The 25,867-nt window shown below is 38.7% G+C and overlaps 1 protein-coding gene across 2 annotated transcripts in view; it reads right to left on the bottom strand.

Annotated features, from left to right (window-relative positions):
• Window positions 1-25,867, bottom strand: part of TPST1 (tyrosylprotein sulfotransferase 1) — a 133,390-nt gene that overhangs the window by 24,036 nt on the left and 83,487 nt on the right. For both annotated transcript variants that reach the window (XM_059036690.2, XM_059036689.2), the window contains exon 3: window positions 8,072-8,270. In XM_059036690.2, the coding sequence (XP_058892673.1) occupies window positions 8,072-8,270 (199 nt within the window). The remainder of the gene's footprint in view (window positions 1-8,071; window positions 8,271-25,867) is intronic.

Below are 25,867 nucleotides of genomic sequence, written 5' to 3'. Positions count from 1 at the left end.
ATTGGCCATCTGTATATCTATTCAAGGCCTTTGTCCATTTGATGTTTAACTTTTTGAGGAACTACCAGACTGTTTTCCAAAGTGATTGCACCATTTTACGTTCCCACCAGCATTGTATTAGGGTTCTAATTTCTCCACATCCTTGGAAACATATTATTATATTTTTTCTTTTGTTTTTATTGTGGTAAAATATACTTAACATAAAATACATGTCACTTGATGTTAAGTACATTTGAAACATATTCAGGTGTACAGTTCAGTGGCATTAAGTGCATTCACACTGTTGTGCGACCACCACCGTTATCCATTTCCAGAACTTGTTTTTCATCCCTTACTGAAAGTCTACATTCATTAAATAATAACTTCTAATTCCCTCCTTCCACCAGCTCCTGATAATCACTGTTCTACTTTCTGTCTTTATATATTTGACTATTCCAGGCAACTAAAATGAGTAGTATCATATAACATTGTCTTTTTGTATGTGTCTATTTTTTTTTTTTTTTTGGTGGTACGCAGGCCTGTCACTGTTGTGGCCTCTCCTATTGCAGAGCAGAGGCTCCGGACGCGCAGGCCCAGCGGCCACGGCTCACGGGCCCAGCCGCTCCGCGGCACGTGGGATCCTCCCAGACCGGGGCACGAACCCGCGTCCCCTGCATCGGCAGGCGGACTCTCAACCACTGCGCCACCAGGGAAGCCCTTGTGTCTCGCTATTTCACCTAGCATAATGCCTCCAAGGTTCATCGATGTCGTAGCATGTATCAGAACTTCATTCCATTTTAGGGAATTTCATTCCACTGTATGTATATACTACTTTTTGTTTATCTGTTCATCTACTGATGGACAATACGTTGCTGTTTCCACTTTTTGGCTAATGTGAATAATGCTATGAACATTGGTGTAAAATTATCTGAGTCCCTGCTTTCATTTCTTTTGTGTTTATACTCACAAGTGGAATTGCTGGATCATATCTTAGTATTTTGAGGAACTACCATACTGTTTTCTGTATATTTTTATTATAGACATCCTAGTGTGCATGAAGTAATATCTGATTGTGGGGGGTTTTTTGTGGGGGGTTTTTTTGGCCGTGCTGCACAGCATGCGGACTCTTAGTTCCCTGACCAGGGATTGAACCCGGGCCCTTAGCAGTGAAAGCACAGAGTCCCAACCACTGGACCCCCCACGGAATTCCTCTGATTGTGGTTTGGATTTGTATCTCTCTAATGGCTAATTATGGTAAGCATACTGGCTACTTCTACAGCAGAAACCCACTCAATAAAGGCACATATAAATTAAAGTAAATGGATGGAGAAAAATATACTATGCTAACACTAATCAAAAGAAAGCATGAGTAACTATATTAATTTCAGACAGAGTAGACTTCAAAGCAAGGGAAGTTATTAGGGATAAAAATGGGCAACACGGGCTTCCCTGGTGGCGCAGTGGTTGAGAGTCCGCCTGCCGATGCAGGGGACACGGGTTCGTGCCCCGGTTTGGGAGGATCCCACATGCCGCGGAGCAAGTAAACCCATGCGCCACAACTACTGAGCCTGCACTCTAGGGCCCACGAGCCACAACAAGAGAAGCCACCGCAATGAGAAGCCCGTGCACCGCAACGAAGAGTAGCCCCCGCTCGCCACAACTAGAGAAAGCCCACGCACAGCAATGAAGACCCAACACAGCCAAAAATAAATAAATGAATAAATAAATAAGAATTTAGAGGAAAAGATGAACAGAATGGGTGGAGAGATGGATGATTCCAGCAGAGAAACGGAAATTCTAGAACTGAAAAATAAACTATCTGAAATGAAGTCACTGGATGGGATTAATGGCAGACCAGACACAGAAGAAGAAATGAGCAATGAATTCAAAGATAGGTTAATTAAGAACAAATCAAACCTGAGGCCCAGACTAGAGATGGCAAAAGAGACGATCAGTGAATTTGGCACATTTTAGTCAAACTGCCAAAAACTGGAGATAAGAGAAAAGTCTTATTAGCAGCACCCCCCCAAAAAAACCCCAAAAAACTATTACATTCATAAGAATTTTAGTTGACTTCCTATAAAAACAATGAAAGCCAATAAAATAACATATTCTGAGTGCTGAAAGTAAAACAAACAAACGAAACCCCAAAACCTGTCAACCTAGAACTCTATACTCAGCAAAATATTCTCATATAACGGAGAAATAATGACATTTTTAGATACACAAAAGCTGAGAGAATTAGTAGCCAGCATACCCTTACTATAAGAAATAAAAGAATTTCATCAGGGTAAAAAGAAATGATTCCAGATGAACATCTGAGTCTTCAGAAAAGATGAAAAAGACCACTTGTGGCCCGCAGAAAAGTTTGCAGCTCTTGTCAGAGAGCAGCTACCATAAACAAACAAATAAAAAAAGAGGTATAGCTAACAAGGGGAGCTAAGAGCCAATAGTGGAGATAAAATGAAATACTTAAACAAACTAGACTGATGCAAAAGAAGGCAGGAAAAAAGAAAGAAAGGGACAAAGACAGACATCCAAATAGAAAACAAACAGCAAAGTGGTAGATTTAAACCCAAACAGGTGAGTAATAACGTTACATGTAAGTAGATTAACTAGTCCATTTAAAGTCAGAGATTAAGAGTTTAACAAACAAGACCAGCTATATCCACTTATAAGCGACATACTTTAAATATAAAGACACAGATTAAGAGTAACAGGATGGAAAAAATATACCATGTACACTGTATGAATAAAAACAACAAAGTGGCTATGTTTACATCAGACAAACTAGATTTCCAGAGAGAAGCATCAGAGATGATGAGAGACACTTCATAATGATGAGTTAATTCCTCAAGACTATATAAAAGGGTTTGCTCCTAATAACACTGATTCAAAACACATGAAGTAAAATTAACAGAAATAAAAAATCTTTTTCCAAAATTGATAAAATTAGACACCCCCTATCAATAAGAATTAGAAGATTTGAGCAACACTGTGAAACAACATGACTTAATTGATATTTATAGAATTCTGCAACAGCTGCAGAATACACATCCTCTCAAGTGACATGTGAGAACATATATGCTGGCCATAAGGCAATTTTCAATATATTTCAAAGGACTGAAACCACACTGAGTAGTTCTCTAACTGTAAAGGAATTAATCTAGAAACAAACAATAAAAAGATCACCACAAAATCTCCAAAGACCTGAAAAGTACATGCCATTTTAAGAAGTCTGGGCTCTATCCTATAGTACCAGTGGAGCTATTCAAGGTTTACGCAAGGGAATGATACATTCAGATATAATACATTCAGATTTGAACTTTTAAAAAATAACTTTCATTGAATATTTTTAAAATGTAGCAGAAGAATGACTGAACACACTCACATACACAAAGGGGAATAAACCATAATTCATGTAAAAAATGAGGAGAAACTGAATTAAGGTACCTGAAATAGGATTGAATCAAGATATTTTCAAATGCAGAATCAAGGGGACTTGGTGACCAATTAATTACATGTGATCTGCAAAGCTAGTTAATCCTAACTAACTTTGATGACTAAACAAATAGGAATGCTACGTATGGAGACAGGAAAAACAGGGAGACGCAGTTTCTGATGGGCACAGGAACTAGAAAACACAGGTGTGCATTACAGGCTCTCCCTTTAATGCAAGAACATCAATTCTAACTGCTGCAGCTTCTTACTGTTTGGTTCAGGGATATAACCCAACTCCCCCTCCCAGCTCACTTAATTAATATTCAAGTTCCTTCTTGTTTGCTCTGTGGGTTCTGCACACTGACACGTGCTTTTCCATTTGACTATTTGCTCTTCTTTAGTACTGTCTAGTCTGGTTTTCAACTGGATATTCCATTCACACTTGGATCTGCTTTTCAGCTCACTTTCCAGGTTTAGTAACCAGGTCTTTGAACTGTTTTTTGGCTTTTTTTTTGTTTTGTTTTGTTTTTTTGTTTTTTTTTTTTTTTTTGCGGTATGCGGGCCTCTCACTGTTGTGGCCTCTCCCATTGCGGAGCACAGGCTCCGGACGCGCAGGCCCAGCGGCCATGGCTCACGGGCTTAGTTGCTCCGCGGCATGTGGGATCTTCCCGGACCAGGGCACGAACCCGTGTCTCCTGCATCGGCAGGCGGATTCCCAACCACTGCGCCACCAGGGAAGCCCTGTTTTTTGGCTTTTTGACCCATGTGTCCTGAGGACTCTGCTCCTCATACCTGCTCACTGGCTCATAGGCAATGCAAATATAGCTAAACACAGCCTCATCCCACCCCTATTCTAGATTCTTGCTCAGTTTAGTGAACAATCCATCTAGCTTCTGCCTATCAAGGAACAACTTTGGACAATAAGTTCATTTGGACATTGAGTTTGAGGTCTTTGTGAATATCCAAGTGGAGTGATACAGAAAGCAGGTGGAAAAAAAATGAGCCTAGGGCTCAGGAAAGAGACCCAGTAGGAGATAAAGATTTATTATAATCAGCAAATAGGTTGTAATCAAAATCACATGAGTGGATGAGCTTAAGGAGACTATAAAACAGAAGTCCTTAATCTGATAGGCTTTAGGGGCATCTATGAATCCACTGAAATTGTGGGTAAAATTCTGTGTATGTATGTATCTGCATTTCTCAGATAGGGATCCATAAATTTGATCAGATTCTCAAAGGTCTAAAACTCTAAAAAGATTAAAAACCTATGGGGGAGGGAGATGGCTAGAATGTAACCTAGAGGGCACTCCTTACTAAAATATGCTACAATTGTTGGATTAGAGACCATGGTGGGAAAGCGTATGGAATATGTTAGCATTTCATTTCCAATTTACCATCTTAGTCACAGCAACCATGAAGCACATGATTTTCTATTCAAAATTGGGCAACATGTCCCCCAAATACACTGACTCAGACACCAGTACTTCTAGATTACCCCAAATTGTATGAAAACTAGAATTTTAGGCCTAGAGCTTTGGATTCTATATTCCCAGTCAAAACGTGAATTTCTTCCCCACTCCCATCCCAAAATAAAGGGCACAATCTCCGCAGCCACCTTCTTTCTCTGGAGTCCATCTCATGTCACAGCTGACAATCGAAGATCACTTTTTAAGCATTACTTTATGAAACTTCATGATCATCAATGCTGGATATATTAGCATCTGAGTTTTTATAGGCAAAAAGCTCTGAAAATATATAGTCCAACCCCACAAAACAAGGATGTCAGCTTGTATGCATTATCACAAAGTGCTCAAAAATGCAATTATAGTTCATAGTTTATCTTTTTTTCCTCAAAATTATTTGTCACTTTAGAGGTAGACAAAGATGATGGGGAGGTTTTTTCCAGTGTGCATTTTGAAACTCTTTCAAAAGCCACAAATGTGTATGAAACAAATTCTCTAGTCACAAGGATTCAAACCACAGCGTTCTTCCCTACTTAACCACTCAAGCAAGCCAAGAATAATCTAGCTGGTCAACTCACATGTAGGAAAAGTATAATGTCTACTACTTGGGGAACCTCTAAATATCACTTACACATGTACCTTGGTTTATAAAAACCATTTCAGTATTGTACAAAGGAGAAAGCTATGAATTACCAATTACCAAGAGATTAAAAAGGACTATGATAATGCACTGTATGCTTCGCCTTTAGCATAATGTAATTGACAAAACTTTAACACATATAAAACTTCTTTCAAACTTAAGAAATGTTCCGGAAAAGAATATATACAGGGCTTCCCTGGTGGTGCAGTGGTTGGGAGTCCGCCTGCCGATGCAGGGGACGCAGGTTCGTGCCCCAGTCCGGGAAGATCCCACATGCCGCGGAGCGGCTGGGCCGGTGAGCCATGGCGGCTGAGCCTGCACATCCGGAGCCTGCACTCCGCAAAGGGAGAGGCCACAACAGTGAGAGGCCCACGTACCGCAAAAAAAAAAAAAAAAAAAAAAGAATATATACATATAGGTAATAACTGGAAAATGTTCAATTATATTAATCAATGAAACTATTAAAATTAGCAAAAATCTAAAATAAAATTACCTATATTATGCTGGTAGTTCAAAAGAATTTTTAAAAAATTTATCAACATATATCTTGCACCTTAAAAGAATTTCAGATATTTTGACGTGGTTTAATTCCACTTTCATTAGTCTAGCCCTAAAAAAACCCCCACTAAAATGTAGTATGAGCAAAGATGTTCACTGTAGCACTATTTGTCAAACAGAAAACTGTAAACAGCAAAAGAAAAATGGTAAAATAAATTACAGAACATATACTAGGGAAACATTTTGTTTGTTCATTCATTCATTCACTTACTACTGTGTTTTATAAAGGATTTAAGGTTGCTCATAAAATGATTTATTTATACAACCATGAAAAATTATGTATAAAAAGCATGTGCACAATGAGAAAATGCTCACGAATATTAAGTGGAAAGGGCTGAATACAAGATTGTGTGTGTGCAAAAGTGAGATGTAAGACAAGTATTCTTACCTTTGTTTAACAACATGCAAAGAAGAAAGAGAAATCCATCAAAATGCTAAAAATGGTATTTGTCTGGGCGGTAACATTATAGGTGAATTTTATTCTCTTATCTTTTTAATTTTATAAGTTTTATAAACTAAGTTTATATTTTTATAATAATGCTTGTATGTATGAAAAATATAAAAAGGATAAAGATTTTAAAAATAAAAAAATCTGCCTCCATATATGATGGTTTATAAGAAAATAGCTCTTCATATATAGCCACTAATGACTTGAAAAAAGAAAACAAAAGTAATATCTAAGAGTAAAAAATCCACATGGAAATCAGCCTCATGAAATATGTTTGTTTGTCGATTAAAGGTATCAACAGAAAAACAGAATAAAGAGATGATATATTATAAGGTTGTGGGGAGGAGAGGAAACTGACATTAAAAAAAAAAATACCAGAGAAAGGCAAGGAATTTTAATCTTGAAATCCAACAGCCTATCAGTGAACTTACGCTAACATGATTGTCTTATTTAAGCTGTAGTTTCAAAAAATACCACATCTATCGACAGAAAGTAGGACTGTGGTTGCCAGGGGCTGGAGGAAGGGGGAATGGGTAATGATTATGTAGTTTCAGTTTGGAAAGATGAAAAAAGTCTTGGAGATGGATGGTGGTGACAGTTTACAACAATACGAACGTACTGGACTGTACACTTATAAATTGTTAAAATGGTAAATTTTGTTATTTAAATTTTACCACAATAAAAAATAATACATAAAGGTATGATTTGAAATAGATTATACAGGTAAGGTATATATTCAGATTTTTTGAGTTTTCAGCTTTTCTCAAATAAGATTATAAAGATGTGAGCATAACTTATAAAAGAAGTAGTTGTAACTACACTTTAATAGTAACTTTCTCTCAATCAGAGGGTTGTTTACTGTACCTATGTAATAATTCTTCTCATGTAGCCAATGTTTAGTTTTCAAGTATCAAGAAATCATGCCTCATCTAAACAAAGGTTTAAAAGTAAAGTAGCCATCAGATTCAAAGTAAAAAGAAACTAGAAGTGAGATCACTAATAATTCTGGTGTTTATGCAAATTTATGATAATCAGCTATGAGACTAAATCTCCCCAACAGTAAGCACCATTCTTAGAAACTGGGAAAAAGAGATTAAAGAATCGTCCCCATAGTCCCTGGAAAGAGCCACAGTTATCCTTAAAATGCAGTGGAAGATTTCTGATGATAAAACATTTTACAAATAGGATTTTTCTAATTTAAAATAATTTTCTTTTTCTTCTTCTTTTTTTTTTTTTTTTTTGGGGTACACGGGCCTCTCACTGTTGTGGCCTCTCCCATTGCGGAGCGCAGGCTTGGGACGCGCAGGCGCAGCGGCCATGGCTCACGGGCCCAGCCGCTCCGCGGCACGTGGGATCTTCCCGGACCGGGGCACGAACCCGTGTCCCCCGCATAGGCAGGCGGACTCTCAACCACTGCGCCACCAGGGAAGCCCTAAAATAATTTTCTGATCATAAAAAAGCAAGGAACAAAGTAAGAAAAAACTTTTCAGGACCCAAATTCCATATCCAGTTTTCTCAATTCACTTTAAAAATCTCACTTACCCTTCTAGTGTTTTCAAGGATTTTGGGATCAGGTTTTCCATAGTTAGGTGGATTGGCATACGGGTCATATCCCAGCTTGGCAAGCATGGGTGCAATCACTGCCATGTCTTGTAAAACATCTGGAGGTATCTTCCCAACCCATTTTGACAGAGCTCCCACATTGACTGGCTTGATGACTTGGTCTGTAGATCTCTCCACTCTGAAAACAATATAATGTAAATAAACATGTATTTAGAATACTGAAAACAGTACTGGAAATTATTTTTGATGACTTTAAAAATTACAAGTCTCCAGATCATAAAAGCTATTGAGAAAGAGTGCACTTTTCAGGCTTGACATTACTTACTAGACTTTTAAAAAAATGTTCTCAATCTGACAGCAATTATTGGCAACGTCAGATCCCTAGAAATAGGAAAAACGGTCAGCTGAAAACAACTGCACAGAATGTATTGACACTTTAATTACAACATTCAGAAAAACATAACAAAGATAAGACTGCTTAGAAAAACAGCTGGTCAACTTACTTGAAATACATAAAAATAAAACCCACAAGTAAATAAGATGGCTTGATGAATGATGACTAGAGGAACAGAAAGATGGACAGATTATGAGATAAAGCAAATATAGCAAAATGTTAATTGTAGCTAGTAGGTATAATTCTTTCAGTTCTTTGTATGTTTGAAATTTTTCATAATAAAATATTGGGGAGAAAATACTCAACCATAATCCACTAAGACTGCAAAATATTCATTTGTCCTATTTTTCTGTTGATTTCCTAAAGAACCCTATTTTCTAAGGAAGAAAAAGGAGTGCTGTTTATGACTTTCAATATTACAAAATAAATGTGTTCTACCTCTTGACCTAGAAATTTACTTTAAGCTTATAGTGACACTATACTTGACTAAATAAATCATAATCTTAGGGTAAAATATAATCTAAAATGACATCTAAATTGAAATTGGATCTGAACTAGCAGATTTTGGCCAAATGACTATCAAACAAAAGTGCGTAAGAGAGTTTTATATCATAATACACTAGAAGTCATTCAAACACAGTATTCTAATAAAAGGTTAAAAAGACCTTTTTCTTTAAGTTTTTGATCTCTTGCTGCAGATAACCATTATCTGATGAAGAATCCCTCAAACGGGCTCCACTCCTTAAAAAATACACAAGAGAGGACTTCCCTGGTGGCACCGCAGTTAAGAATCCACCTGCCAATGCAGGGGACACGGGGTCAAGCCCTGATCCAGGAAGATCCCACATGCTGCGGAGCAACTAAGCCCGTGTGCCACAACTACTGAGCCCAACTGCCTAGAGCCCGTGCTCCACAACAAGAGTAGCCCCTGCAATGAGAAGCCCACGTACCGCAATGAAGAGTAGCCCCCGCTCGCCACAACTACTAGAGAAAGCCCACGTGCAGCAAGGAAGACCCAATGTAGCCAAAAATAAATAAATAAATTTATTTTTTAAAAAAACAAATGGATGGAGGTTTTTTCTTTCCATCTCTATGTCATTTGCTGTAGTTGAAGCTTTAATCATTTCTCAATTCTTTCAATGTATAGTTGAACGTCTTTACTGGTTTTACTGACCCCGGTTACCCCATCCTTCAATCTACTCTTCCCACAGTTTTCAACACTGAATGCAGATAAGAACAATCTAGTCTTGTCAGTCCTGTAATCAAAACCCTTCTATCATTCCCAACTTCCCAGTCACGACATACGAGACCCTATGTGTGACTTCAGTGCTTAACACAGATATGTTTCAGAATTCAAAATTTTTGGATTCTAGAAAGGTCATATGATGTACATAACACATATTATATAACATCCTCTGTTTGTTCTGGGTCAACACTGTAATCAAGGACATCAGTATTTCTGCATTAAAGAGTATGACTGTTTATGCCAAGAAGAATAAAGACTTTAAATAGATTCCTATCAGTTCAGGTTATGTTTTGCTGCCACATGAGTTACAGGAAAACGTTCAGTTTTTGGATTTCAGAATTTGGGACAAGAGATTGTGACCCTATAGATATCTAGTGGTCTGCTGGAGCTGGATTGCGCCAGCTACAGTGAACCCATTTTTGTGCATCTCTTCTCAACTCTGTGGTCAATGACATCATGTTGGTAGCTTGAAATCAGCCATGGTGAGAGTATTTACACCATTGGTCATCAGTAAATGCTACAAAATTTGACCTTTCCCTTCTCAGAGATCAGGTTGTAAAGTGTTACTGGCACAGCGTTGTATATACCTATTACATGTGTAGTATGTTATCACTGTGGCAAAACCACTTAGTCTATGCAGTACAGAACAAAAGGCCAAGGTTTTCAGGGAAGCATAGAATGTAAAAATCAAGATGTGATTTGACGTCAATAGGACGGCAGTAAGAGAAACTGGATAAAACAGGTGCTTTGGAGTCAGACATACATAGGTTCAAATTCTAACTCCATTATTTCAGACTGTGTGACTTTGGATAAATCACTTATGGGTCTCAGTTAACACAGTTGAAAAATAGGGGCTGATAATATTTCTCTTAAGGTTGTTTCAAGGATTAAAGTAGATATCATATGCAAAGTACCTGACATAGAATGAACAGAAATTATTATTTTTTGTTTACTATAAAGCATTTTTTTTCTCGAGATGTTTATCTCTGCAGATGTGACTCCCATTCTCTAACATTCTTAGTGCACCCACAGTAAGTATCACACAGTTCAGTACTTGCGTGTTCTCTAGTTATTTTTTTAAAAAATAAAGTATGTTTGGTTATATACTAGATATTTTTATTTTCTTTTTATTTATTTATTTGGCTATGTCAGGTCCTAGTTGTGGCACGTGGGATCTTTCGTTGCAGTGCATGGGCTCCTCTCTAGTTGTGGCGCACAGGCTCTCTAGTTGTGGTGCACAGGCTCCAGAGCACATGGGTTCAGTAGTTGTGGTGCGTGGGCTTAGTTGCCCCACAGCATGTGGGATCTTAGTTCCCTGACCAGGGATCGAACCCACGTCCCCTGCATTGGAAGATGGATTCTGAACCACTGGACCACCAGGGAAGTCCCTAGTTATTTCATCTTGTGGCAGTTGATCTCGTTATTAATATATGATCCTTGACCTCTTGCGCATGTTTGTATAAACTAAATTTGTAGGGTTTTTTTCCCCATGAAAAGCTTTTACTCATTAGTTTAATAAACATTTATTGGGCATCTATTATATGTTAATATGCTAGATACTGGTGATCGTGAAATTAATAAAACATAGACCTTCCTTATAGTCTGGTGGAGGGATAGATAGTTGGGCAAGGAAGCCAACTACTTAAATGCAGGGAAATTAGGAGGCTTTTGTAGTAATCTGGGTGAGAAATGATGGTGACATGAACTAAGGTTAGTGGCAGTAAGACTGGAGGAGAGATTTTCCTACTCAAAGATAGAGTCTCTAGAACTGGATAACTTGGGAGTGATCTTGCTTTCTCCCTGTCCCATCTGAGATCTCTGGTTTTGCCTTGTAGATAGGTGGTGGTGCCATTTATCAAGATAAAATGTATATGAAGAGGAGTAGATTTTGAGCAGAAGTTGATGGGTCCAGTTTTGGACCATCTTAGTTTTTGGGTGTGTGCAGGGTATATGGATAGGGTAACCATATAATTCATCATACAAACTTGAACATTTGTGGGTGTGAGTGGGATGTGCTGTTCATAATTAGCTGGGGGCAGTCAGTATAAACTGGACCTGTCCTGGACAAACCAGGATGTTCTTTACTAAGGAAAGAGTGGGGTCTACTGTTTGTTGTGGTGTGCATGCTTCTCATTGTGGTGGCTTCTCTTGTTGTGGAGCACAGGCTCTAGGCGTGTGGGCTTAGTAGTTGTGGTACGGCAGGCTCAGTAGTTGTGGCTCACGGGCTCTAGAGAGCAGGCTCAGTAGTTGTGGCACACGGGCTTAGTTGCTCCACAGCATGTGGGATCTTCCCAGACCAGGGATCGAGCCCGTGTTCCGTGCATTGGCAGGCGGATTCTTAACCACTATGCCACCAGGGAAGTCATAGATTTGTTTTTAATTGATCAGACTTAGTGGCCAATTAGATATGGGGAGGAGAGAAAGGAGTCTAGATGAATTCGTATTTGACTTGAAGGACTGAATGGACCGTGTTTTCATTCATTACAATAGCATGGAGGAAAAGCATAAGTATTGTTGCTTAGTTTTGTTTCAGATGTAGGGAACAAAGGAAAAGAGGTAAATTGATAGTAGTAAGGAAGTTACCAAAAGTCTAAAGGAAAATTAGAGTTGACTAAGAGACTGAAATGTAGTATGTGCCAAGTAAACAATAGCTAGTATTATTTTTGCATCCAGAATATAGCACTGGTTCAGAAGAAAAATGAAAGCCATTATTTATCATGATGATTGATTTAAAGATAAAGTCCAACCATCTCTTCTCTGAAAGAGATAGAATTCTAAAATGAAAAGGCTTTTTGTGATGTAACCACTGAGTCACAAAATTCACTAGTAGCAAATGCAGTTGCCATGGACTCCTTAGGGGGAAGAACTTGGGAAGGTGTACTGCATATCAATCAGGTATTTCTCTTTAAGGCAGCAGTAATGGCATTTTATATTGATTGAGCATAAAATTTATATTAAATATTTTTTGAACTCCCACTATGGGTCAGGTCATTAGATACTAAGTATGCAAAGATGACATGACTAGGTCATGGCCTTCCTCTCAAGAAGCTCAGAGTCTAGTAAGAGAGATAAGCATACACATGATTAATATGCAGCACGATAAATGTGATGACAGAGGTTAGAAACCATATTATGGCAATGCAGATGACAGAACTAGGTCATTCCTCTACTAGGGTGTGACATGAGTCAGCATAAGTTACCAAGTAGCTAAGGTAAAGATTAGTAATCTATGGGTCACAGGCCAAATCCAGTCCTACTGCCTGTTTTTGTCTGGCCTTCAAGCTAAGAGTGGCTTTACATTTTTAAATGTTTTTTAAAAAAATCAAAAGAATAATATTTTAAACACATAAAAATCATATAGAATTCAAATTTCTATGTCACAGGCTTCCCTGGTGGCGCAGTGGTTGAGAGTCCGCCTGCCGATGCAGGGGACGCGGGTTCGTGCCCCGGTCCGGGAGGATCCCACATGCCGCGGAGCGGCTGGGCCCGTGAGCCACGGCCGCTGAGCCTGCGCGTCCGGAGCCTGTGCTCCGCAACAGGAGAGGCCACAGCAGTGAGAGGCCCGCGTATCAAAAAAAAAAAAAAAATTTCTATGTCACAAAGTGGTTTTGTTTGTTTGTTTGTTTGTTTGGCCATGCCATGCAGCATGCAGGATCTTAGTTCTCCAACCAGGGATTGAACCCATGCCCCCTGCACTGGGAGCACAGAACCTTAACCACTGGACCACCAGGGAAGTCCCAAAAAGGGTCTTTTCTTTTTGGCTGCACGGCATGTGGGATCTTAGTTCCTGGACCAGGGATTGAACCCATGCCCTCTACAGTGGAAGCAGGGATTGTTAAAGTAAAAATAAAGAACACAAAAGATGAACGTTAAATGGCATATAGAAAAGGGACTGACAATTAGACTGACAGCAGATTTCTCAACAGCAACAACTACAACTAGTGGACAGTGGAATAACACCTTCAAAGTACTAAGAAAATTACTGCCAACCCAGACTGAATAGAACAAAGATAATCTTCCAAAAATTAAAGACTTTTCAAATAAATCTTAGAATAAAATTTAAATCCTAAGTCCATACTATGCACAAATGTAAGCAGCAAAAACTGAACAAAACCCCATCTTTTAGGCAAAAAATAATTGGGAAAAGGGACCACTGGGGTCTAAAGAATACTATAAGAAACATCCTCATTATTTTTGACAGTTTTCTCTCACCTCTTTGCCCTAATGGTGGCACCCAGCATGCAGAAATGCATAGTGATGGTGCAGGCAGCTAAAACGCTGAGTGAAAGCCATACTTCTGGCCAGAATAACAAGAAATGTAGCCTCTGGGAGCCAGGGAGTGTTAGGGAGAAATCAAGGGAAAGAGAGAGCCAGACAAGATGGGAATAAAGACACAGGCCTACTAGAGAATGGACTTGAGGTTATGGGGAGGGGGAAGGGTAAGCTGTGACAAAGTGAGAGAGTGGCATGGACATATATACACTACCAAACGTAAAACAGATAGCTAGTGGGAAGCAGCCACATAGCACAGGGAGATCAGCTTGGTGCTTTGTGACCACCTAGAGGGGTGGGATAGGAAGGGTGGGTGGGAGGGAGGGAGACACAAGAGGGAAGAGATACGGGAACATATGTATATGTATAACTGATTCACTTTGTTATAAAGCAGAAACTAACACACCACTGTAAAGCAATTATACTCCAATAAAGATGTTTTTTAAAAAGTGAACCTTATTAAAAATATATTATATAAAAAGAAAAAAAAACTGAAAAAAAAAAAAGAGAGAACCAGAGAACATTTCCCATAATTTTGCATATGAATCAGCATAACTTCCAACTCACACCTGGGAGAGACTGAAGGAAGCACAGCAAAGGCTTTGAGAATTAAACTATGAAGTAAACTGCCACCAACACTCCAAATTCATAAATGATTTGTGAATGAGAAAAACCCAAAGTAGCACAGCAAAGTCTGAAAACTAAACTGATACTGGAAACACTGTTCACAGAAGGAGATACAAACTTGTGGTTTCGAAACTAACCAGCTTGATTACCCACCACAACAAAAAAATCTTCATTCACTAGAGGATTCTAGCAGGATTCAGAGCCTCAAAACATAACTCCAAAAATACTCAGATACAGAGAACCAAGAAAATGTGATCCAATATTGAGGGAAAAGACAATCAAAAGATGCACAGAACAGGAGGGAACACTCTCTAAGTAATTTATAAGGCCAGCATAACTATGTAACAAAACTGAAACCGCATACCTCAGATTGGGACTTGAACCCACAGGCTGTGACTTGAACCCAGCCAAAACCCAGATTGGGACTTGAAGCCACGGTCTTTTAATTAGAATCACTAACATAGTGTCAGAACTTACTGAGGCTCAGGTTCTTTATGTCTCAGCGCAGAAGGAATTCAGTAAGAGGCAAAGTAATAGGCAAGGAGTAGCTTTATTAATATAGGACGCTTGTGAGGGATACAAGCAGGCAGGCAAGGGGGCTCTGCCCCGAGAATTAAGCGGGCTACATTTCTATAGTCAAAGGAAAGTGGGGAGGGGGAGAGGACCACCTTCTTCCTCATTCTTTGAGTAGAGGTTAGGCTTACATCATTAGCTCCTCCTTCTCATCAGGCAAGAGAGTGTTTGACCCTATAAGGTCAAACTAGGACTATCATGGTGTTTATTCAAATCAGCAGAAGGGTGGTAACATATACTAAAATATGTTAAATCATCACAGATTTCACTATAATGAGGGTCTTCTACTTTGGAATGTCACCTTTCCCTTACATTCCTGTCCTTGGTCCTAAGGATATTATCTTGCTGGACTCAACCATTAACTTACAGTGGTCTCAAAAATAAAACAAGATAAAAACTTACAGTGGTCTCCCAAAGTTCCCTAAGGCTCCCTCTCTATCTATAATCCCCTAGTGGGATTTCTAAAACTACCTGTGTAACTATCCTACTCTATCCCTATCAAAACCAGACATAGAGTATAGGAATAATAAAAATTACAGCTATCACTCATGAAATATATATAAAAATCCTAAACCAAAAGTTAGCATATCAAATCCAGCACTAATTATCGTATGATAATTAGTGCTCCACTAAGTTGGAGTTTTTCCAGAAATTCAAGGTTACATCAACATTACAAAATCTATGAATGTAACTTACATTAGTAGCTTAAAAGGAGGAAAAAAAGTCATACAACTATTTCAATTAGATAAATTAACCTCTGTGGTAGGCTGCTCCTAAATGGCTCCCAATAATTCAGTCACACAGAGTCCTTTAAACAAATTAAGGGTGTGCCTCACAGATCCTCTCAATTTAACAATAAGGCCTCTAGGAAGCTTAAGCACATTGTCCCTTAGCCATCTCAGCAGGAGTCCAAAGCAAAGAACGGTTTATCTCAAAGAGATTTGTGGATAAAATTATTATCCAAATGGAATGAACCCCAGTGAGATTTACAGAGGACCCACAACGTTTTTAAGAAGTTTGTCAGCAGCAACATTGCCAACTTGGACTGAAAGGGACAGAAACAGTACAAAATGGAAAGACACTAGATTCCCAAAATTCTTCTGGCAGGAATTAGACAGATAAAACCACATGGCTACAAAATATGTGCTATCTTTCATGAAAAAGGAAGGATCACTCAAGAGCCCAAAGGGCAGAGCTGAGAGACATGGAAAATAATTCCTGAATTACTTACATTTGACTGAGACCTGATCAAAGAATGTCTAATATTTTCCCAGATGGATTTCAGAATTGATATGAACCAATGACACCTTTTTCTTCCCCCTATTTGCCTTCATTTTAAATGTCTACTGTCCTATGCCTGTTCCATCACTGTATACTGGTATTGGGGGTGGGGTGGGGACATCACTTGTATCTTTAGTGCTACAGATCTTTTCTATTCAAGGACCTATATTTAAGAAACTACACCCAGAAGCTCCATCCACAACTAGACCTGATTTAGATGACAAGATGAAGGACTTTGAGCTTGTAACAGGATGAGAATTTTGGGACATGGGGAGGGGGGAAATGTATTTTGCATATGAGTCATTGGCAGCCTGAGAGCAGACTGATTGGCTGCTTCTAAAATGGTACCCAAGAGGGACTTCCCTGGTGGCAGAGTGATTAAGACTCCACGTTCCCAATGCAGGGGGCCCAGGTTCGATCCCTGGTCAGGGAACTAGATCTCACATGCATGCCACAACTAAGAGTTCACATGCCACAACTAAGGAGCTGGCAAGCTGCAACTAAGGAGCACACCAGCCACAACTAAGGAGCTGGAAAAACACAACTAAGACCTAGCACAACCAAATAAATAAGTAAATAAATAAAATATTAAAAATAATAATAAATTAAATAAATTAAAAAATAAAAGGGTGCCCAAGATTCCCAACTCCTGTATTCCTTTATGTAATCTCCTCCCCTTGATTGTAACTAGACCTAGGGACTTGCTTCTAATGCATATGGCAGAAGTGATAGGATGTCACCTGAAGATTAGGTTAAGAAGATGTGAATTCCATCTTGCTCACTTTCTCTGGTTCTTCTCATTTGCTTGCCCTGATTAAGTCAGCTGCTGTGTTGTGACTAGCCATACAGAGAAAGCTTCATGGCAAGGAAGTGAGGCCCTCCATCCAACACCCATGAGGAACTGAATCCTGCCCAAAACCACAGGAGCTGGGAAACAGTCCCCTATCAGTTAAGCCTTGATTGCAGCCTGTAAGAGATTCTGAGCTAGAAGACTCAGCTAAGACAAGCCCATATTCCCAACCCACCGAAACTATGATAAAAATACATGTTTGCTATTTTAAGCAAACACTAAAGTCACTACATTTTGAGGAGCTTCCAGGTTGGTGAACATATCCACATGTCAGGAGGATGGAGCACCCTTGTTTCATGGGGCCAGAAGCTTCTGTCTTGGGACCCTTCCAGACCTCACCCTACGTACTTCATCTGTATCCTTTCTAAGAATGGCTCCAGATTTTTTCTTAAATTCAGCCTTTTAAATGAGAAATAAACCAAGACTCAAAGTGACAGAGTGACTTATGTAGGCTCATACTGCTTATAAGAGGCAGAGCTGGGATTCTAACCCAGGACTACCTCAGTAAGAAACCAAAATCTTAACTATCTTACTCACTGAATATGTCTTTGCAGGAGCTAATTTTAATGTAGATTACAATCAGAATTTTTTTTTTGTAAATGTCTGATTTAAAACTGTTAATGTCTACTTTTAATGAAATAAATGATTCATTTAATTATTTTTTTAAAAGATGGAATGGGGAATTCCCTGGTGGTCCAGTGGTTAGGACTCTGTGGTCTCACTGCCAATGGTCCGGGTTTAATCCCTGGTTGAGGAACTAAGATCCCGCAAGCCATGCGGCAAGGCCGAAAATTAAAAAAATAAAAGATGGAATGATATAATGTCCTGGATTTGCTTTAAAATAATTCAAGAGTAGGGGAAGGGAGAAAGTTAAATGAAACACTGTTGGCCTATATTGATCATTGTTGGTGGTCATACATATACTATTCTTTTGAATATTTTTGTACTTGAAAATTTTCACAATAAAGAAAAAACTTATCTTAAGGTTTTTCAGCCTTGGCACTATTTACATTTTAAGTTGGATAAATTCTTTGTTGTGGGGCTTGTTCCGTGCATTGCAGGTTGTTTAGCAACATCACTGGTCTCTACCTATTAAATGCCACCAGTTCAACCACCCCACCATTGTGACAACCAAAAATATTTCCAGACATTGTGAAATTTCCCGCAGGAGAGCAAAATGGCCCGAGTTGAGAACCATTTCTTTAAAACAAGGTTGCTTGTTATTATAAGTCCTAGCCTAAACAAAACCACAAAACATTAGGAAAGCTGCAGGACATAAATATATACAAAAGTCATTTGTATTTTGATACAATAGCAACTAACAGAGACTTTAAAAACAACAAATTATATAGGGGAATTCTCTGGCAGTCCAGTGGTTAGGACTTGGAGCTTTCACTGAGGGGGGGCGGGGTTCAATCCCTGGTGGGGGAACTAAGATCCTGCAAGCCGTGCAGTATGGCCAAAAACAAGCAAAAAATTATTTGAAAAAACCCACATTATTCACATTAACAACAAAAAGGTACTCAAAATTAATCAAAAGAAGTACAAGACTTTTATGAAGAACATAATAAAATACCATCAAAAGATGTTGAAGACCTAAATAAATGGAGAAGTATACTGTGTTATGGATAGGAAGGCTTAATATTGATATAATGATAGCTATCCTTCTCAAAATTACCTACAAATTCAATGTAAATTTAATCATTAATAAATCATACTTAAATAGAAAACTGAGGAATAAAGGGCTAAAAATAGCCAAGACACTCCTAGAGAAGAACTAAGCAGGAGGCTTGCCCTACTGGATATTAAGACATTTCGTAAAACTATAGTAATTAAAATAGAGTATAACTATGTTATATTTCACTAACAGAAAAATGCATATATGGAAACTTAATATTTAACCTAGCAGGTACTGCAGGTGGCTAGGGAAAAAGAGACTATTCCATAAACAGCTCTGGGGAACTGGACATCCATATGGAAAAAAATTAAAGATGGATCTGTACCCTCACACACAAAAAGTAAATTTCATATTGATCAATAAATTCCAGATTGATTAATATGAAAGGAAAATTTTTCAAGTTTTAGGAAAAAATATGGGAGACTATTTTTGACCTTAGGGTGAGGAAAGATTTCTTTACAAAACACAAAGTTCAAACCATAAGGGAGAGGATGAACAAAGATGGCGGAGTAGAAGGAAGTTCTCTCACTCCCTCTTGTGAGAACACCAGAATCACAACTAGCTGCTGGACAATCATTGACAGGAAGACACTGGAACTCACCAAAAAAGATACTACACATCCAAAGACAAAGGAGAAGCCACAGTGAGACGGTAGGAGGGGCACAATCACAGTAAAATCAAATCCCATAACTGCTGGGTGGGTGACTCACAGACTGGAGAACACTTATCCACGGAAGTCCACCTGCTGGAGTGAAGGTTCCAAGCCCCACATCAGGCTTCCCAACCTAGGGGTCCGGCAACAGGAAGAGGAATTCCTAGAGAATCAGACTTTGAAGCCTAGTGGGATTTCACTGCAGGCCTTCGACAGGACTGGGGGAAACAGAGACTCCACTCTTGGAGGAAACACACAAAGTAGTGTGTGCACCAGGACCCAGGGGAAGGAGCAGTGACCCCAGGAGAGACTGAACCAGACCTACCTGCTAGTGTTGGAGGGTCTCCTGCAGAGGTGGGGGGTGGCTGTGCTCACCTGGGGACAAGGACACTGGCAGCAGAAGTTCTGGGAAGTACTTCTTGGTGTGAGTGCTCCCAGAGTCTGTCATTAGCCCCATCAAATAGCCCAGGTAGGCTCCAGTGTTGGGTTGCCTCAGGCCAAACAACCAACAGGGAGGGAACCCAGCCCCACCCATCAGCAGTCAAGCGGATTAAAGTTTTACTGAGCTCTGCCCACCACAGCAAAACTCAGCTCTACCCACGACCAGCTTCCCATCAAGAAACTTAAACAAGCCTCTTAGATACCCTCATCCACCAGAGGGCAGACAGCAGAAGCAAGAAGAACTACATTCCTGCCGTCTGTGGAACAAAACCCACATTCACAGAAAGATAGACAAGATGAAAAGGCAGCGGGCTATGTACCAGATGAAGGAACAAGATAAAACCCCAGAAAAATGACTAAATGAAGTGGAGATAGGCACCTTCCAGAAAAAGAATTCAGAATAATGATAACAAAAGCTTTACAGACAAGCAAAAGCTAAGAGAATTCCGCACCACCAAACCAGCTACAACAAATGCTAAAGGAACTTCTCTAAGTGGGAAACACAAGAGAAGAAAAGGACCTACAAAAACAAACCCAAAACAATTAAGAAAATGGTCACAGGAACATACATATCGATAATTACCTTAAACGTGAATGTATTAAATGCTCCAACCAAAAGACAAAGGCTCGCTGAATGGATACAAAAACAAGACCCATATATATGCTGTCTACAAGAGACCCACTTCAGACCTAGGGACACATACAGACTGAAACTGAGGGGATGGAAAAAGATATTGCATGCACATGGAAATCAAAAGAGAGGTGGAGTAGCAATACTCATATCAGATAAAATAGACTTTAAAATAAGGAATGTTACAAGAGACAAGGAAGGACACTACATAATGATCAAGGGATCCATCCAAGAAGATATAACAATTATAAATATATATGTACCCAACACAGGAGCACCTTAATACATAAGGCAACAGCTAACAGCTGTAAAAGAGGAAGTCAACAGAAACACAATAATAGTGGGGAACTTTAACACCTCACTTGCACCAATGGACAGATCATCCAAAATGAAAATAAATAAGGAAACAGAAGCTTTAAATGACACAATAGACCAGATAGATTTAATTGATATTTATATGACATTCCAACCAAAAACAGCAGATTACACTTTCTTCTCAAGTGCACACAGAACATTCTCCAGGATAGATCACATCTTGGGTCACAAATCAAGCCTCAGTAAATTTAAGAAAATTGAAATCATATCAATCATATCAAGAGATATGGGAACATATGTATAACTGATTCACTTTGTTGTAAAGGAGAAACTAACACACTATTGTAAAACAGTTATACTCAAATAAAGATGTTTAAATAAATAAATAAATAAAATCCTAGGGACTTCCCTGGCGGTCCAGCATTTAAGACCCTGCACTTCCAATGCAAGGGGTGTGGGTTCGATTCCTGGTCGGGGAACTAAGATCCCATATGCTGCACAGCGTAGCCAAAAAAAATAAGTAAAAAAATAAAATAGAATAAAATCCTACAGTTTTACCTAAATGCAGAACTAAAGCCAAATTATCAGCCAGTCAAAGCCATCTGTTTTCATCCCTTCTCCACTCATTAAATATTTTGCTTTTATTTTCAATTTTGAAAATTGAAAATTTTCAAATGAAATGTATTTATGAATGAAAGTATGAATGTATGAATGTATGAATGAAAGTATGCTTTCTTCTATCAAACTCTTTCATAGATGACCCTTATACATGCTAGCAGGTGACTACCCTACACCTCCTACTCTTCTGTAACTGGAACTGACCAGGGAAGCAAGAGATGAAATGAAAATAACTGAAAATTCCTAAGCAAAGCAAAAGAAAGCTTAACCTTCATTGTTAACAAGATAGGGCAGGTAGAACCATGAAGGCCCTTCTTATTGCTGTCGTCAACAATTTCTGCATCCTGAGCCATCTGGTGATATCTTCAAGCCTTCAAGGCTGCCTAAATATTTTCAGTATTTTTGTACTAAATAATACTAAAATAAGGGCTTCCCTGGTGGTTCAGTGGTTGAGAGTCCGCCTGCTGATGCAGGGGACACTGGTTCGTGCCCCGGTCCAGGAAGATCCCACATGCCGCGGAGCAGCTGGGCCTGCAAGCCATGGCGGCTAAGCCTGTGTGTCCAGAGCCTGTGCTCCGCAACGGGAGAGGCCACAACAGCGAGAGGCCCGCGTACCGCAAAAAAAAAAATAATAATAATAATAATAATAATAATACTAAAATAAGTATTATAATACTTACTTTAAACAATTTTCCCAGAATAAAAATATTTATAGGAAGGCAAAAGCACACAGGATGATTGACTCTGGGCTATGAATTCCTTATGGTCATGACTCTCAACTAACATGTAGTATTTACAACCTGGTACTTACTAATGGAATAAGTCTGTATGTTTTTACCTTATTCCCCAATTAGCTCTTTTTAAGGGCAGGGACTCGGTCTTAAAAGAGGCAGTACAGTTTAGATTAGACCTGCTTCAACCACAGTAGCTCTGCTCTTATCTATTTTATACTGTAATGCTGGGTAAGACTTTGTTTCAAAAAGGAGTTTAAATGTTACTATTTTGCTTTTAAGTTTAAAAACTACTTGCATCCCACTAAAATTAAAAGGACTGACAATACCAAGTATTGGCAAAGATGTGAAGCAACTAGAACACATTCATGTATAGTATAGTCACACATGAATGGTACAGCCATACACGAATGACACAGACACTCTGGAAAACTGGAAGTATTTGTTAAAGATATATAGATACACAGACAGAGATATCTTATGAGCCATCAGTTCTACTCATTGTTATATACCCAAGAGAAATGAAAGCTTATGTCAACCAAAGGATATGTACAAGAATATGCTTAGCAACTTTACCCATAATTCCTCAAAACTGGAAACATCAAATGTCCATCAATGGAACAATGGATCAATTGTGTTATATTTACATATTGGAATATCACGTAGTAATGAAAAAGAATCAACTACTGCTATGTATAATATTCTGGGTGAATCTAAATGTTAAATGAAAAAAATCCAGGAACAAGATAATAAATTGACGTGACTGCATTTATATGAAGTTCAAAAACAAGCAAGACTGTTTTTGAACTTTATATGCAACCTCATATCACCTCTGGTGAAAGAGACTGGAACAGTGGTTACTTCGGGGTTGAGGAGGATACTGCCTGGGAAGGAGCATAAAGGAGTCTCCTGAGTGCTGGTAATTTTTTTATATCTTTATATGGATGGTGAGAACACAAGTGTGTAGAGATGTAAACATTCATCAAATTGTACACTGAATATTTGTGATTTACTATATATGTTATACCCTAATTTTATTTTATTTTATTTTTATTTTTATTTTTATTTTTTTAGAACAAATAATTTTATTATTTTTTCTTTAATTCTAATTTAATTAATCACATTTTAAAAATTAATTTTTATTAGAGTATAGCTGATTTATAATGTGTTATTTTTTTTAAACATCTTTATTGGAGTATAACTGTTTTACAATAGTGTGTTAGTTTTTCCTTTACAACAAAGTGAATCAGTTATACATATACATATGTTCCCATATCTCTTCCCTCTTGCATCACCCTCTCTCCCACCCTCCCTATCCCACCCCTCTAGGTGGTCACAAAGCACAGAGGTGATCTCCCTGTGCTATGCGGCAGCTTCCCACTAGCTATCTAATTTACATTTGATAGTGTATATATGTCCCTGCCACTCTCTCACTTCATCACAGCTTACCCTTCCCCCTCCCCATATCCTCAAGTCCATGCTCTAGTAAGTCTGTGTTTTATTCCTGTCCTACCACTAATCTCTTCATGACATTTTTTTTCCCTTAGAGTCCATATATATGGGTTAGCATATGGTATTTGTTTTTCTCCTTCTGACTTACTTCACTCTGTATGACAGACTCCAGGTCCATCCACCTCATTATAAATAACTCAGTTTCATTTCTTTTTATGGCTGAGTAATATTCCATTGTATATATGTGCCACATCTTCTTTATCCATTCATCTGTTGATGGACACTTAGGTTGCTTCCATGTCCTGGCTATTGTAAATAGAGCTGCAATGAACATTTTAGTACATGAGTCTTTTTGAATTATGGTTTTCTCAGGATATATGCCCAGTAGTGGGATTGCTGGGTCATATGGTAGTTCTATTTGTAGTTTTTTAAGGAACCTCCATACTGTTCTCCATAGTGGCTGTATCAATTTACATTCCCACCAGCAGTGCAAGAGAGTTCCCTTTTCTCCACACCCTCTCCAGCATTTATTGTTTCTAGAGTTTTTGATGATGGCCAATCTGACTGGTGTGAGATGATATCTCATTGTAGTTTTGATTTGCATTTCTCTAATGATTAATGATATTGAGCATTCTTTCATGTGTTTGTTAGCGATCTGTAAATCTTCTTTGGAGAAATGTCTATTTAGTTCTTCTGCCCATTTTTGGATTGGGTTGTTTGTTTTTTTGTTATTGAGCTGCATGAGTTGCTTATAAATTTTGGATATTAATCCTTTGTCAGTTGCTTCATTTGCAAATATTTTCTCCCATTCTGAAGGTTGTCTTTTGGTCTTGTTTATAGTATCTTTTGCTGTGCAAAAGCTTTTTTTTTTTTTTTTTTTTTTTTTTTTTTTTTGTGGTACACGGGCCTCTCACCGCTGTGGCCTCTCCCATTGCGGAGCGCAGGCTCCGGACGCACAGGCCCAGCGGCCACGGCTCACGGGCCCAGCCGCTCCGCGGCACGTGGGATCCTCCCGGACCGGGGCACGAACCCGCGTCCCCTGCATCGGCAGGCGGACTCTCAACCACTGCGCCACCAGGGAAGCCCTGTGCAAAAGCTTTTAAGTTTCATTAGGTCCCATTTGTTTATTTTTGTTTTGATTTCCATTTCTCTAGGAGATGGGTCAAAAAGGATCTTGCTGTGATTTATGTCGTAGAGTGTTCTGCCTATGTTTTCCTCTAAGAGTTTGATAGTGTGTGGCCTTACATTTAGGTCTTTAACCCATTTTGAGTTTATTTTTGTGTGTGGTGTTAGGGATTGTTCTAATTTCATACTTTTACATGTAGCTGTCTACTTTTCCCAGCACCACTTATTGAAGAGGCTGTCTTTTCTCCACTGTATATCCTTCCCTCCTTTATCAAAGATAAGGTGACCATATGTGTGTGGGTTTATCTCTGGGCTTTCTATCCTGTTCCATTGATCTATATTTCTGTTTTTGTGCCAGTACCATACTGTCTTGATTACTATAGCCTTGTAGTAGAGTCTGAAGTCAGGGAGCCTGATTCCTCCAGCTCCATTTTTCTTTCTCAAGATTGCTTTGGCTATTCGGGGTCTTTTGTGTTTCCATACAAATTGTGAAATTTGTTGTTCTAGTTCTGTAAAAAATGCCAGTGGTAATTTGATAGCGATAGCATTGAATCTGTAGATTGCTTTGGGTAGTAGAGTCATTTTCACAATGTTGATTCTTCCAATCCAAGAACATGGTATATTTCTCCACCTATTTGTATCATCTTTAATTTCTTTCATCAGTGTCTTATAGTTTTCTGCATACAAGTCTTTTGTCTCCTTAGGTAGGTTTATTCCTAGATATTTTATTCTTTTTGTTGCAATGGTAAATGGGAGTGTTTTCTTAATTTCACTCTCAGATTTTTCATCATTAGTGTATAAGAATGCCAGAGATTTCTGTGCGTTAATTTTGTATCCTGCAACTTTACCAAATTCATTGATTAGCTCTAGTAGTTTTCTGGTAGCATCC

This window comes from Kogia breviceps, chromosome 14, assembly GCF_026419965.1.
Source record: "Kogia breviceps isolate mKogBre1 chromosome 14, mKogBre1 haplotype 1, whole genome shotgun sequence".
Taxonomy (NCBI): Eukaryota; Metazoa; Chordata; class Mammalia; order Artiodactyla; family Physeteridae; genus Kogia; species Kogia breviceps.
This window is presented reverse-complemented; position numbering and strand designations above follow the sequence as displayed.